This window comes from Lonchura striata, chromosome 18, assembly GCF_050655825.1.
Source record: "Lonchura striata isolate lonStrDom1 chromosome 18, ASM5065582v1, whole genome shotgun sequence".
NCBI classification, from domain to species: domain Eukaryota; kingdom Metazoa; phylum Chordata; class Aves; order Passeriformes; family Estrildidae; genus Lonchura; species Lonchura striata.
Window position 1 is genome coordinate 14,335,407 of NC_140720.1, and position 16,408 is coordinate 14,351,814.

The 16,408-nt window shown below is 41.3% G+C and overlaps 1 protein-coding gene across 2 annotated transcripts in view; it reads right to left on the reverse strand.

Moving 5' to 3' along the window:
• SEC14L1 (SEC14 like lipid binding 1) overlaps window positions 1–16,408 on the reverse strand; it is a 43,085-nt gene that overhangs the window by 18,928 nt on the left and 7,749 nt on the right. For both annotated transcript variants that reach the window (XM_021535799.3, XM_085556951.1), the window contains exon 3: window positions 5–154. In XM_021535799.3, the coding sequence (XP_021391474.1) occupies window positions 5–154 (150 nt within the window). The remainder of the gene's footprint in view (window positions 1–4; window positions 155–16,408) is intronic.

Genomic DNA, 16,408 nt, shown 5'->3' on the forward strand with positions numbered 1-16,408 from the left:
TCACCTTTTTCAGCAGCCGTGGTGCATCGATGTCCAGCTTGCAGCGCCGCTCAATCACGTGGATGGCCTCATCCTCACTCTTGTACTCATTTACGGTGTCACTGGCTACAAACATGGGGATCAGAGGGCACGTAGGAAACCTCCTTTCATATGCCTGTCACGATGGAAAGACAGCAAACAATTATTACCATTAATTCCTAAGGGTGTGCAGAGTTCCTCCAGCATTTGGAGGCTCAATGTCCTTCAGAGCTTCCATGGAAGGGGCCAAGCCTTCCTGAATCCACATTACAGCTGAAAGAGTCATGGTGCATTCCAAACAATCCATTTATTAATATGTTCCTTGCCAGTAAGGCAGTTTTTAAACCATACAAAATAACCCATTCCTTCCCTCCCTCTGAAAAGGAAGTTATTCATTCTGTACCATGACAACCCCCTTGATAACAGGAAAATCAGGCCCTCCAGTTCTAAAATACCACAAGACAAAACAATTATGTCTTGGATTAAAAAAAACCCACTTACTAATTACCGGTGTTTCACCAAGCTGTCTAGAGGGATTTCATACAGCTCCCCAAGGTCTAATAAAAACATTTCAAAAGCTATTTCTTAAGCTAATAGAGCTCTCAAGCTCCCTGGGCACAGAACGTTCCTAATGATTTCACTGCAGTTTATCAGTTCCCAGTTTTGTCCAACAACAGTCAGTCTAATACAATGAGCTCATTTCACACTTCTGAAAATGTAAAACTTCTTGCAACAATGCAGAGTTAGCAACAGCTTTGATTTTGGTTAAAAAACACAGTCATGTAAATAACTTCATCCCTTAAATACTTGACACACAGAAAAGATGGTATTAAATCAGACATAGGAGAGTTAAGTATTTGAGATCAGTAAAACAAGTCAGAGGAAAATGGGTGTTATCCCCACTAGCAAACTTGTTGAATTTTGATTGTAAAACCACTGTGGCTGGAGAATACAAAGCAGCTCTTTTTTTTTTTTTTTTTTTTTCCTTTTCTTTCTCAGTCTCTGATGTATCTCTACTTCTCTTTGGCCTTTTTTTTCCCCTCATGGGGTAGCAATGAAGCAACTAATTCTTTAGCCTGCTTTCCATATTGTGAATTCCTTTATTTTTGTTACTATAAGAACCCCATTGGCTTTGGTGAAGAGATAGGATATTGCAAGATGCCCCAATGCAGAAGAAAGCTTAGATAAAGTGAATCTGAGAAAGCATCACGAAACCAGTCTTTGAAAGAGGTAAAATATCCACTCTGTCCTTTTAGATGATTTCAACTACTCTGAAAACAACTGGGCTGCAGCACCAAGAGGGAAAGGGTGGGGAACAAAACCAGCAGCAGCTGCACAAAGTATGCAATGGTGGGGCTGGAACAGAAAAGGTCTCTTAATTCTCCCTATAGAACAATTAAAATACTTCAGTTTATTACCAGTGCTCCATCCTAGTTTGAAGGCAGTGTTACTATGGTGACAGTGGTGTAAGGCACTAAAACAGTGTCAGCTTTTTTCCCCTCGTGCATATTTTTAAACCATTTTTGCAGCATGACTGTCCTGAGTTCATAAAGCTGCTCTGTAAGGCAGCAGAAGGGCAGCCAGGGAAGGGTCACACACACTCCCTGCTGCAGACCTCACTGAGCACAGCTGGCTGGGTTTGGCTGAAGAGCAGCAATCATTCCTGAGCTCAGAGATGTGTGCACAAAGGCAGGGACACAGCATCAGTGCTGTAACACAACAGTCAGCACTGGGGAGAAAATGTTTCACAGCTCCGAGACAAAGGGAGGATGGGTCCCATTAACACGGAATAAGAAGTTTTCTTTTGCCCTGTTGGTATGGCAAAGAAGCTGTATTTCTTTTACAAGGCTCTTGTTCTGGACAGAAGGCTGTACATTTTAGTAGCTCAGCCCTCTCCCTGAAAAAGTGTCAGCATTCTTCATCAATTAATCCCTATTTTAACTGCAATGACTGTAGTTAAGCATTGTTGAAGTCAGAAAAAGAAAACATTTCTAGAAGAAGCAGAATTTCGAACCATTTCTCATTTTCAGATTGCTTCATTTAATAATTTTATTTTGAGGACCTTATGTTACAATTATTTTATCAACAGGAAAGCAAGGGCAGTAGAGATCAAGTAGGCAGGTATCTAGTAGGGATCTATTTTTCTCACTTTTTTCAAAGTCTTTTTTACCTTTGGATGACAAGTTTCCTCCATCTGAACAGCCTCCTTTATGCCAAAGCTTTTTCAAGTCTCCTGCATTGCACATATTGACACTTTTCCCATCTTAGTCCTCCAAACACTTCATGTTTGCCCTGTGAACATTTGCTCAGAGCATGACCTGCTCCTGAACTGTGAACAAAAAAATGCCCAAGAAGAATGTGTTGTTTTAAATGGCAAGACTGAACTGAATGTGTTCAGTCTGGAAGAGAATGAAATAATTATCTGCCAAAAGCTGGCAAGCTGAATGCTCACAGCAAAGTAATTGAGATTAACAGTGATTCAGGATTCTTTCTCCCTGGAGAGAACATACACAGAGAAAACTGTTCCCAGTCAATTTTACTGGGTTCTTAAATCAGATTTTATTTATGCCCTACTGCTAATACATCCTTGTAATGCACCATTCTTCAGCACAGCCCAGTTGGAATAAATAAAATAACCACGGCCACGTCAAAATATTCAATCTGCTTGAAGCACAGCTGTGTCTTCCACGAGGGACAAACTGCACTTTCACAGTGCAGAGTGGGCAGGTAAAAGCTGCTAAAGGCTACAGGACACTGACACATCTTTCACCATGAACCAACCTCACAGGAAAAAAACCTGTAATTTGTGGTACAACACCGCAAGAGCCACGTGAGGCAGAGCAGCACATGCATGGCCACGACTGGAGCTATTCAAGGAGCATGAGAAAATTAAAGAAAGATCAAACACTGCTTTTATTTTCCAAGAGAACTGAAGGGATTTTGCTGAATTATTGAAGTGTTTTGAACCAGAAATTTTGTCTCAAATCCAGCTTTGCAGACAGGAAATAACTGAACTGCATGATGCAGTGTTCCTCCAGCAGGCTGATAAAGCAGTTTATTATAAAATATTGCTCCTTCCTTATATGACAGCATTGTGGTGAAACATGGACAGATAGGTCTCTCTTCACACATAAAATCAGATATTCCACACCTTTGTCTCAGTGTTCCAATTTCACTGTACAGATACAATCAAAGACAATTAGTTCCTCAAAAGAGAAACAGCTGCAGAAAATCCTGAAGGGCTCCATGCAGGAGTGAAAAACTAAATGCACCCAGGAATGGTGTTTCAAGGACGTGACACTGTTACTGTCACATTTAGCACATAGGGTGTGTGGAGACTTGACACGGAACAAGGCAAAAGCACAGATATTCTCATCCCCAAAACTCTGCAGCTGCTGCTGGGCTTGATGTGAAGCCACAACACCTCTGTGGCTGAGACACCCATGTACAGATCTTACAAAAAGTGATTTTGAGCTTGCAATTCTGCAGCTCCTCAATAATGTACTTTTACATTTCCCACCAGCCTCTGGACCATTTGTGTACTCTGATCCATTAGAAGCTCCATTGTGCATCAAGAAAAACACAGTCTGGTGAAGCAGCTTGAACTGCAAATTTAACTTTCTTAAAGCATGTTAACAAGCAAGAGCACTGACAAGCATAATTTCAACCAAAATAGCACTGTAATAAAGCTTCTTTTCCAACTGCTTCCCTTAGCAACTCATGCTCAGAGTAGAGTCAAAATAACAGGATTTATTCCACTTATATCCTTGCTAGTATTTCAGCTGAGTGTGAAGACATGAAAGCAATTCAGAAGTCAGACTATTTTAAACCCATTCCAGTCGTTGTTCATAGCCAAGGGAATAGTGCTTGCTGCCACAACCCTTAGATTTTGGAATTCAAGTATCAGGAACAAGTTCTTTTCAAAATACCACCTTTAAAACAGCACTTAGGTATGACCCCCCCCCAGCCCAGTTTTCAAAGATTTTTGCCTTTTTGCTTCTGAAACCATGCCTAGGGCTAATAAAATACCTTGATAATAAGGATGTGCTCAGCCCTCAGTCGGGAGAATCAGTCATTCATGCAAATAAATTACTCAGCTTCTCTGGCCAGATTAATATATTCCCAGTCTCCTGCCTTCCAGGACAGGGATTATTTAGTATTTCCATTAAAAATTACTCCAACTAACTTGTACACTTTAAAGAAGAAAAAAAAAATATTCCAAGCAATCTTATGCTATGCTGTTTTAGTAGGTGAATCCTCCAAATAAAAGTATTAAATGAAGCAATCTGAAATGAGAAATTCTAGCCTGGTGAAATACAGAGCAATTTCAATTACCATTTGGAAAATTAAGCATATTGAGTGCATTAACATCTTAATGGCACGAATCAAGCTGTTAAGATGTTTTATTTCTTTTTGATGCTTTCTGCCCAAAATTATTGGCCGAGCAAGATTCCAAGAGCAGCACCACATTCTCCAAGGGCACCTCAAGAGAAACCACTATCAGATTCATCCTGGCAGTCCAAAATCTCATCTGCAGCACTCAGTGCTAACTTCAATTTCTGCCTGCAGAGCCTGACCATGTGTGGGTACCAATGTGCAAGTGCATACCACAGTTCACTGTGCTCCCCTATCCACTTCCAGTGTAGGGATTTCTGAATTATTCAAAAACACAAGAAACAAGAAAGGTCACTCAAGCAGGATGCTGCCCTGGCTCCAGGGGCTGCATTCCAGGAGCCTGATCATTCCTGCAGAGCACTGTATCCCTTCCTCCCCTTGCATTAGAGCATTGCAGATCAATAGGAAAAGCAGTGACCCATGGCAGGCCAACCAAGAGGTTTCAAATTCTTGGCATCTGAACTTGAAAAGAAACAATTCTGGATCGGAAAGAAACAATTTCTCACAGATCAGCAAATAACTTTTCATGCCCTGCGTTCTGCTGTAAAGAGCTCTCTATCACTCCCTTCCCAATCCATACATATGTATAAAAATCATGACACTTGTTCAAAGCAGTATAAAATTGTGACACTTGAACAAAGCAGTGGGATCTCGGTGCCAGTGGCTCTGAGGGATGGCAGCTCACACGGCAGTGATCAGCTCGGGGGCGTGCATGCAAGAGAGCAGATGGTTACAGTGGATACACCTCAAAGAGCTCCAGAAATAGGGTTTGTGCTAAGGTGACACTCCCAGGCATTGGGAAGAGGCAACGTGAAGCAAACTGCACGTTGGGGAGCACAAACATCTTTAACACACAGGTAGTCAGCTCTCTGCAAAGAGCCTCCTCTGTAAGGCCAGCTCTGCAAGGACAAGTCCTCCAAGGACACGTTCAGGGTCCCTGCTCCCAGCAGCACAGCCCCCCTTGGCTTTGTGCAGCCACCTTTCCCTCAGAGCACCTCTCCACAGCAGCCCTTGCTCAGGAGGCTTAAGTGGTTTTTCTCTCCGTTGTGTTTTCACCTCATTAAATGTTCTCATTTACAAAGAGACAATTATTTTCTTATTGCTGGGAAACAAAGGCTGCTCGGCAGGCACTCATTTCTAGAACTCTCTCTGTAACTAAAGCCTTCACCATCTTTTCCACAGACTAAAGCTGAGGCTCGTGGGGACTACAGACAATCCAGCAGGGTCAGACCTGTCTGTGAATGGCTGGGTATCATCTAAACAAAAATTTCCTTTATGTGCCATTTCTGGTCCTCAAATACGAGGTTGTTTAACAGTCTTTTGACTTCTCTGTAAATCTTAGCACAGTCTATGCCATCAAGATATGACTAAGTCAGAGCGCAAAGAACACAACTTACTTTAAAAGGGAAAACAAAAAAAAACCTTTAAGCCTTCCATTGCTATTTCTACTTTTAAAAAGTGCTTAAAAGTGTTCAAATAGAACTAGAACAAATACACTATACCTTTTCCAGAAAGATTCACCAATGGTGAACCTGTTGGCAATCAGAGCAAGATCAACAAACAACATGTTTGCTTAACAATTTATCACTGAACTGAAGTAATTAGAAAGTACATCAGGAAATACGTTGTGTAGCAGCAATTTGAATTAAAAATTGTAACTCTTCACCTGAAGGAGCGCTACTGCAGAGATTTTAAGAATTAAGACAGATGAAGCAAGCAGCAAGCATTCATTAAAAAGGAAGACTCTGTTCCATCTTGGTTTGTTAAAAGAGAAACTAAATCACAATGCCCCACATTCAAATATACCTTTGTTTAAATACTTTCATTTTGCAACAGGAAAAAGCTCTTCCACTCCATGCAGAGCAGAATTCCACAGAAGAGAGGAAAATCCTGCCTTTCCAAGCAGAGCTGTACTTGGGCAGGGTGTCAGGAGCAGAGAGCTGGCTCCATCTGAGAGCTGTGCAGGCAGCTCTGAGGGCACGGCTGCTCCATGTGCATTCCAAAGGACTCCCAAAATGAGAGCTGACATTCTCCTGGCAAATGAGAGTGGAACCTTACTCTAAGCTACAGGAAAAAAAAGTTGCACAATACCCCTTTCTCCCCATCACACCTTCCTACAAATGCATCCTTATGACCTTACTTTGCTTTGTCCCTCCATTACAGTCCAAAAAAGCATTTTATCCTGGAATGGCACAAGTCATTCAAAAACACAATAGATTGTCTTCACCTCTGTTCCCTGGTACAATGAAATTTGGCCATCTCAGTATTAATGATGGCTATTAAGTGTATCCAAGGTAAAATAAATAACCCTTCTGTAACTTACAGCGAAAAATCAATAGGACAAGTCAATATTGGTAAGACAAACATTCTGCTCCATTTTAGAGGATAAAGTGTTCCTGTTTACTACACAAGTGTAAGAAGTGACCTAGAACTTTCTAATTAAATGATCTTTAGTGCATTAAGAGTGTAAGTTTACAGCACTGCTCATATCCAGCTTTCCAAAGTAAAGCATTCCCAAGTAACTGACCCAAACGGCCCAGCTCCTTCTGCTTTGCAGAAGTACACTCCCACCTTAAAGTCCAGAAACAATGGAGTTAATCTAAAATTTTCATAAAGGAGGCTGTAAAAGTTTTATATAATTATGCATCAAATCCTTGGACTACAATTACAATGGATTTTTTGTTTTTGAAGTTCTGAGGTTTGTCTTCTTTTTTTTTTTTTTAGTAGACCACACAAACACATTTATTATACAAATCAGACAAGTACTAACAAGAATCTACTTTGCACAGATGTTGTTCATGAGTTGTAATTGAAGGCTAATTATTTCTCAAACAGCAAGAGAAGCAATCTTGAAAAACAACCTTGGATGTTCTCCAAGGCAGAGATCAGAACTTGCAGGTTGAGTATCTGGAAAGAGAAATTGTCAGTGGTTCAAAAACTTACTGCAGCATGATATTCAGATTCTTCAAATGCTCTATTTATAATACTGCACTGAAGTGGTTCTCAAATTTACAGCCCAGATCTACATCTCTTCTTCTCAGAAGATCCAGAAGAGACTTCCCACACTGAATGAGTCCTGACCTCGCAGACATTACAGAGCCCTGCACAGTCTCTAGGCACTCCCTAGGCTTCCAACACCCACAGATGTTAAATAATAACCTGTGCTCTAAGCTGCCCTTACACCCAACACTGAAGGTCACAGCATAAACCTTTTCATTAACACCACTAGGGCTTCCCTGGGACTTGTTCAACCATGAAGTGCTACAAGGTTCTTTTCAGTATCCTTGTCTCAAGAAAGCATCTGAAAGCATAAATGGCTTCACAGCCAGCAAATTGAGCTTTCTCAGCTCACCTCTCCTTCAGTGGAATGGAAATGAAATTCCTGAGAAATTCTCCATGAAAGCAGGAGTTGAGGAAAATGAGGTGAATAAGAAAACATTTCTTTTCCTGGCATTTACCAAAGCCATTAATTCTTGCCCTCAACAGCTCCTCTGTCACTCAGGAGTCCTGCATGGAAGAAAAGCTTTTATAAAGTGTACAGAAAAGCATAATCTCTACTTGTCCTCGTCTTCTCTTGGTGCCTATACTTGTTTAAGGGATTCTCTTGATTTAGTCAGGTTTCACTGGAAAGGATTTCAGGCTCTACACTGCTATGAACAACCCACTTGTGCCTTGTGAATGTCCATAAAGAAAGAGGAAGAAAGGATGAGCAGATTTATTCTAACATTTAAATTCATCCCTAGCTTAACTATATAAAGCCTCAGATTTTATTACTTCCTATAAAAAGAAGAGGGCTGGACTGCTCTGTCCGTTTTTACATTTAGCTGTATCAGAAGCCCACAGTACTTTCAAGTTAAGTAAATACCCAGTTAAGTTTCTTGGACATTTCAATAGACTCTACCTGTTAAAGTTATCTTGTCTTCAGTGGATGTCACCACTGAGCCAACAATATCTATTTGTTCTACCAAATAGGTTAACAGCCCTACCCACATGCCAAGCAGACAATGTGCTGCTCAAATCCTAGAAAAGCACAGCAAGAAATCTCTCAGCTTCACATCCATTCTGCAAATTCCTGAAAACATTGAGGACATTGCCCATAACCACTACAAAATAACCCAGTATACAGACTAAACTCAAATTCAAAAACTGCTTTGTGATCTTGTATGAAGGGCTTTAATTCAGTAAATTAAAAATCTCTATGGAGACAGGAAACAGCACAGAAGTTCTCCTTGTGCTTTGGCTCCACTAGCTTACTCTGAGGCCATAAAACTGTAAGAACAATTTTTTCTTGGTTCCTGGCTTCAAACAGCACTTACCACCACTCATCCAGAACACCAGGGATGTGCATGAGGAAGCAAAACAACCTTTCAGAACAGAGCCAGAACAGAGTTTTATCTCCACACAGCTCTGCAGACACAATCCAGGTGACTCCACACCTATTTAATCTCTTCCAAGTCTTCTGCAGTGCAACAGGAACAGCTTCATGCTAAATTTCAGGCATAACCATAGCTGATACACACAGCCAATCACAAAAATCATGAAATACCACTGAAATGGTGTATAAAGGAAACTGCAGCTCACAGAGTGCTGCCTACACATCACACACCACCTTGGATTTCTGATAGCAGCATCTTTCATGTGCTAAACTGCTACAAAGCACTTCCAAGTGAAAGCAACTGCACCAACACACAAATACTGGCATTTTTGTTCCTCTCTGTGGTTCAGGCAGCTTTTCCATGGTTACAGTGTTGATCACTTACTGGCTTTAATTACATTCCAAATCCAAACCAAATGCATAGCTTGGCATTTTAAACAGCCCTAAAGGCAACCCTGCAGGCCAGTTCTTGTAAGCTGACTTTGAGTCCCCTGAGGTGGAATGTACTTGGAATCATAAACTCATTCTTGGTTGGAAAAGACTTTAAGATCATTGAGTGCAACCATTAACCCAGCACTGCCCAGTCCACCCCTGAAAATACCACTGCTCATTACATGCTCCAGGTCATTGCAAGATGTCACTGAAAGTGGACAGATCTCCAAGGAAACTCAGCACAGCATCCACACCATCTTCCCCAAAATTGGTACCCATTTTAGTTTGTCTTGCTTGTGTTTAAACTTCTTTCCTTTGAGGTCATCACACAGAGAAAGCATCAGGAGTCCAACTGAAACCAAAACATTCTTACTGCACAAACCACGACCCCAGACATGAGGACTTTGGGACATTATCTCAATTGTCAATCACAGGACACTGCAACAAATTCATCTCTGGTAGCTGTTGCACATAATGTTTTGGAGAAATTCAGGCTAAGAATCAACTAGATAGGATTATGCATATTAGTATCACTTTCAGGAACAGGATTTAGAACTGATTTTCTACTGCTGTTAAGTTACAGCAGACATCAAACCCTGCCTACTATCAAAAAGATAGTAACAATTTCAGGGGAAAAAAAACACACTTCCTTGTAGTGAATTTAAAAGTTTACACACATTTCAGAGTTTTAGATTACATTCTCTGAAAAGTAAGTGCGAAGCAAAGAAGTGCTTGTTTTTCTACCAGCATGCAAACCAGAAATCAAAAGGATTTCAGAAGCAGCTTATTGAAAGAATGCTTCATTTAGACAGCACCTGTAACTAAATATCAGTAAAACTCTCAGCTTATCCACAGAGATACTTGACAATATATGTTCATTAAGCATTCTTGACAAATCTGAGTTATACTAAAAAAAGCATAGATCCACTTAAGACAGCCCAAAACCAAAAGCAAGGAAGGGGATAAAAGCAAAGGCAAAAAGCAGAAGGAAAAAAAGGAGTTTCTGGGGGACAGGAAGATCTGCAGCAAACTTCCTCTGTATGGCAGCATAAATGTGTTGGCTACAGAGCTAAGAAATCTCAGTCTCGGTGTTCAGGGTTTTCAAGCATGCCTAAAGTTACTTTAATATTTCATTAAAATAATATAGGCATTATAAATAAAGCAGGAGATTTAGAACAGGTTCTGTTCTAGGTAAGTGGAATTTTACTGGTAGTTCACTGTTGAGTTGTTCAGCTGTGGTCACCAACTTAGCAGAGCAAGCAAAGAGCCTCTTTCTGCACCAGAAAGAAACAGCCCGACACAGAAACTTCAATTCTCCTCAGGACTGGGACCAGTAAAGCCACCCATGCAGGCTCTTTGTACACTATCCCCCTCAGTGCTCCTTTCCCATTCAACATCTAGGCATTTTCATTTCAGAAAAGTGCTCAGAGAAGTTTTACCAGCAAAATTACAGGGGCCGCATGTTGCATGGAATGACACTGGAAGGGAACTGGCTCATAACTACATGAAAACCACTCTTCTATACAGAGATTCCATCTTCTTCCAGATAAAAATGAGATCTCTGATGATTTAACGCAATTTTATTCAAAGTTTTGAAGGCAAAAAGTACACCAATTCAGCAGGCAGAACATACTGGGGGTAAAGGATGTGAAAGGATGTGAAGATAAGGGTTAACATTCCGTATTCTATCTGTAAAAGATGATCTTCAGTAATCGCAGACATGCCTCAACACGACTTTAATTTGAAGAGTGGTTACTTTAAAAGAGATCTGAGTCATCTGTGGTTTGCTTAAATAAATTTCCACAGGTGGAATTGTGTAATAATTGATTCATGTATGGGAACCTAATGTCCATCTTCAAAAGACACCTTAATATGAGGGCAGGACAGAAGATTAAGTGGATAGCCTGTGTAGGAATTAGAGTTACACCTGCTTTGCCTTCCAGGCACATACAGGAGAGTCCTTCATTCTCCTCCTCACTTTGGGAAGCCCAGAGAGCCCAAAGTGCCCAAGTGCCACTGCACTGAAGAGTGAGCAAGACAAACTTCAACTGCAGCCTCTGCACAATCTTGAAACATGAACCTCTAAAATGAGACGCTGGAATAGAGAAGTTGGGCAAGTACCACTCCTTCCTCAAGAAAAACAAAAGGTTAAGGATAGAAAACCCAACAACCACGCTGAATGCAAATAAAATCATTTTAATCTTCCTTTCCTTTGGAGTAAGCTGGGAAAGCCTGACCATTCAGGTTAGGCTGGCTTATGACTGAGAGGCCAAGATAAATTGCTGGTTAGAAAACAACTGACATTGCTTTGGTCTAGACTGAAGGTGCAACACCGAGGACAGGCTTCACAGCTGTGCTGCTTCAAGTTGCTCTTCAACACACACAGATCTTACCTGGCCTCGTGGGGGCAACAGCAGTCCCAGATGGACTTGCAATGTCACTGTAACTTGTTTGTATCAAAGGCATTTGCAACGCTATTGTATATTCAGAGAAAAATGCCTTCCCTGCCTGTGTTCCAAGCAAGACAGATGGAAATCAGTCTGGCCCAGAAGCCACGTAGCTCCGGGCACAACACTTTGTGTGACAGAATGTGCCCTGCAATTAAAGTCAACTTCAGTAGGTCCTCCCAGAGGAAACTTGGCTTCTGACCCCAATTGCACAGGACACGACTGCTCTGGCTCAAGGTTAAAGTACTCTGGAGAAGAGGCTGACCTCCAAAAAAGCATCACAGCAAAGGCTGGCGACAGGCCAGGAAAGCTGAAATGCCTAGAGACCCGACATGTGATTACTGAGGAATGTCAGCTATTCCCAAACACTTCCTAATTCTCTGCAACACTGGCAATACACAGCCCTTTACATAACACAGGAGCATATCTTCCTGTGAATTTTTTAAGAGACACACATAAAAACAATTGTAAATCATTAAGCTTGTCCCATCGTTTCTTATAATTACCATTCCTTGTCCTACAGCAGCTGAACAATCACAAGCACACTGTGTTGCCAACAGGCATTTCACAGGCACGGGGTACTGTCACACTGAAAGCAGAAATTGGTGCTTGGCTTCCTCTTTCCTTTTCCAGTTCACAAAATTGCATGCCTGGTTCCTCTGAAGGTTTTTAAAATTCAGCTGCAATCTCGCTGTGTCCACTGAGGATCTATTTTTAGAACAGTCAAATATTCCTTGCTGCTCTATTGTACCATGCCTCACGTTTATGAGTCCTATAATTAGTATTCATCACTTGTTTGGTCTTAGAATCACAGACACTTTCAATAAGAAGGTCTGTTACAACGTGTTTAACATCTGGAATACGTTAGGCTATTTTAAATAAAATTATTACTGTGCAGACAAAATCTAATTTGTGAGTGGAGGAGGACAGGATGACTACAGCACTGCTACAGTGTGGGCACAGAATTCCTCATTAAACCATTGCCTGAGAGGTTAAAGACTTTACTAGCACAAGGAAAAAAAGTCTCCAGACTTTTCCCCCTCTCCACGAAGGTTCAGTGGAACAGGTTTGACTTCATTGCCTCAGACTTCACCCACCAGGTTTTCATTTGGCCCAGAGGCAATTGGCCTCTAAGCACTGCACCAGTGATTTCACTCTTTCAAGACTGTCAGTACAGTGAGCTTCAGCAGAACACAAAATTCAATATAAATAGCAAGACCTTTGGTTTGGCTTTTGGACCAGCAAAATATCAACTGCCAGGTAGAGAGCAGCCATATTATGTTAAGCAAACCAATTAATAACTTTTAAGTACATCATATTAAGTCATGACCATTCACTAATGTCAATGAAATGTCATCAAAATGCAGTATGATAGGGTCTGGAGCCCGCACACTATTTATCACAAGCTAGGAAGTGCAACAAAAAAATACCTTATGTCTGATGTATCGGGAGACCCTCAAAAGGTAAAAAAACTGATGGTGGAAAACCAAGAGTACAGAGCAGCAATTCCTCATGTGAAATCATAAACTACTGGACTAAGGAAGACGAGCAGCATGAAAAAGGCCCCTGGCAGGTCTAGGAGGGCAGGCAGCACAGAGAGCCTGGGCCAGGCTGTGCTGCCTCTGCTGACACAAGGAGCAGGAGGTGTGAGGCTGAGCAAGCTCTGCCAGGCTGGAGGGAAAGGATCCATCTCTTGCCAGAGCGTGTCATGAAGCACCAGCTCCTGCTGGAGGGTGTCACCACAGAGTTCACTGGGCTCCAGAAAGCATTGGGAGCACAAGAAATCAAGCACATGAAATGTTATTCCTGACAACAGCACATTCTGGACCAGAAGGCCTGTCAAGACACATTGCTGGAGGATGAGAAAGTATCCTAAGAGAGTGTTACCATATGTTTATCTCATTCCTATCCTCTCCCCTGGAGGCAGATACTGCCCTTGGCCACTGCCTGAAAGGCAGCACTAGCCAGAGAGGCCTCATGCTGCAATCCAGTTCTGTGCTTCTCATTAAGACAGAATAAAAATCCAAATTCATCATCCAGATCTTGATAACCACGTAATACCAGTGCAAGATCCATCACTGGCATGGTACAGCTTCTGCACCCCTGCATCTGCTCCCCAGTAAAACACAGACAGAAAACACCACCTAGATAAGATAAGCCAATAATAATAATAATAAAAAAAGTCAAGAGTCACTTGATTCTTTTGTGAAAATAAATTAAAAGTCAGAGATTATAGACAATCACTTCTTTGTTCTTCACCCTCCTTTGCAGCAGAGAAAGGCAAACAAAAGCATGAATTGGTTTAGTCAACACAGAACAAACAAGTTCAAGTGAAATTGCTTTAAATCCTGTTCGTTACAACTTCAGTGGCTGCACCTTGCACACTATGAAACACTTCAATACAAATAAGTAATTTCATAGTGCCTTGAATTCAGTAATGAAGAACTTATCTACAAGCCAATGAATTGCACTGCAAAGAGAGTTTTGCAAATTATACAGTATAATTTACACACTGAATGAAATAATCTGAAAAAACCATCCTCTGGAAAGGCTTCTGCTGCCTGGTATGCCTGAACTGGACTGAATGTCTGTGGCATTTGAATTTTACACTAAATGAAAGGACACAATGCACACGAGAAAGGAAGTGCTCTCATCAGGAAGCTGCTCCCTTTTGCTGTGGCATAAACAACTCTAAATGGCACGTTGCCACCCTGACCAATACCAGGGAAATACTCATTCTCACAAAATGAGATCTATTATTGTCACATCATGATATGATCTAATACTACAGCAGCAGTAGGCACAGCAGAAAGTTATCAAACAGGCTGAGATGGTGAGGTTTGCAGTGCAGCTTTCAACTCCTGCACAAATTGATCTGCACATATTCCAAAAAGCATCCATACTCAAGTTATGAGAGCATAAATCCCAACAAAATGAAAACAGATGTAATTATCCAGTAATCTGTAACCCCACAGATTTAGATATTTAAATTCACCAATCTGACCATAACAAAACCTTGAAACAGTAAGTTAATAGAGCCCAAACATGTATAATTAAAACAGTTTAAATAAAGTTCATTTTTAATGCAAAAGAGTAGCTTCTCTTTGCTCCCTCCCACAATCCCTCTGCTGTTGCCAGAGTTAAAGGTGGTAGCCCACTGATAATTTTATTTTCAAATTTGCATATATATAGAATCCAAAACTAATTATAATAAAGCAAAACACAAGAGAAGTCCAAGACAGAAGATGCTCAGACATGAAGCTCTATACATGAATAAAGCAAAACACAAGAGAAGTCCAAGATAGAAAATGCTCAGACATGAAGTTTTATACAGTAATACAAAGCAAGACAGGCAGCCAGTCCATTCACATGTAATTGTTCCAGCATACAATGTAGAAATTTTTAATTTTCATTTTTCTGAAGCAAGGATAGAGCCCCCTTTATGCCAAAGCAACTCACAGAATCCACAACCCCAAGCCATTACGTGCAATTTGCAAGTACTTTGCACTGCTAAATAATACCTGAAGACTGCTGAATCAGGTTTCTAATGGCCCCTTCATTTAGTGTTACAGCAAGCAGCTTCTGCATTTTCTAAACTGCAGATCCCTAATTATTTCCCAAGGGAATGAGGGCTCCCAGAGTGCAGCCCCAGTGACAGATGCCCTGCTGACTCCTGTTTCTTGCAGCCAGCTGCCAGCAGCTCACCCACAGCACGGGGGGGAGCGAGCACCTGCTCCCACAGGGGTGCTCAGTGAGGAAATGGGGTTGACAAGGAATTTATCTTCCTTTTTTCCACGACAACTCTGGCCCAGCCTGTGTCCCTAGGCTGGCTTGCTGATCAACTTTGCAAGAAAGCAAGAGCAGCAGCCTGGTGCATCAGCTCAGCTACAGTGGGAAACCACATATTGGTGATATTTCTCTGACCCTTAGAAGACAAGAAGTCATGAACCATAAGCTGAAAAATTTTGTGGACTGGGCTAAAATTAGCATGACTTGAGCAAAAGCTGTGCAGAGAAGAGCCAAGAACATGAAGGCTGATGTCAAATTGTGATGGCTCACTGGTGGCTTGTGCTCTCTTGGCAGTGCTGTTCCATGCTGCAGTGGAGCCCAGAGGATGCCAGGCTGTCCTCCCAGCCACGTGTGGGTCCTTGGCAGGGCTCTGATCTCAGACACCACTGACTGACTGGTGGTGGCTGAAAGCAGCTGCAGTTTGACTGTGAGAAAGTCAAATTATTAAACTACCTGTAACAGCCCTTACTTAACATTTTACATGAGCTGCTAACCTAACTCTATCACAAAAATGAAATAAAGTGTTAAATAATTCAGCCTAACATGCTAGTTCTTCATTTAGAATACATGCACAGTATTTTTAAACTACATGAAAAAACTGGAAGACAAATTCACTTGGGAGAAAAGGAAATAGACCATTTAATACCAACCTGTAATTAATTTCAACTTGAGCTAATTAACAGCTTTCCCTGCATATTCTCGGAAGATTCATTTTATATTCAGAATGCAACAGCTTAAAGATTCCATCACTGGCCTCCCTCCAGAAACATACTGACTCCAAATGAAGTTCAAAGCAAAAGCAATTCTGGTTACAGCAAATACCCCCTCAATTCTGGGTTCCAGATTCTGGATTCTGAAAGTGATTTATTGGAAGTCTTTGGGCAGCACACACTGCCAAGCAATATGAAAACACCTCCTTCTGATCTCTAAGCAACATCTGGCTTCTCACTGG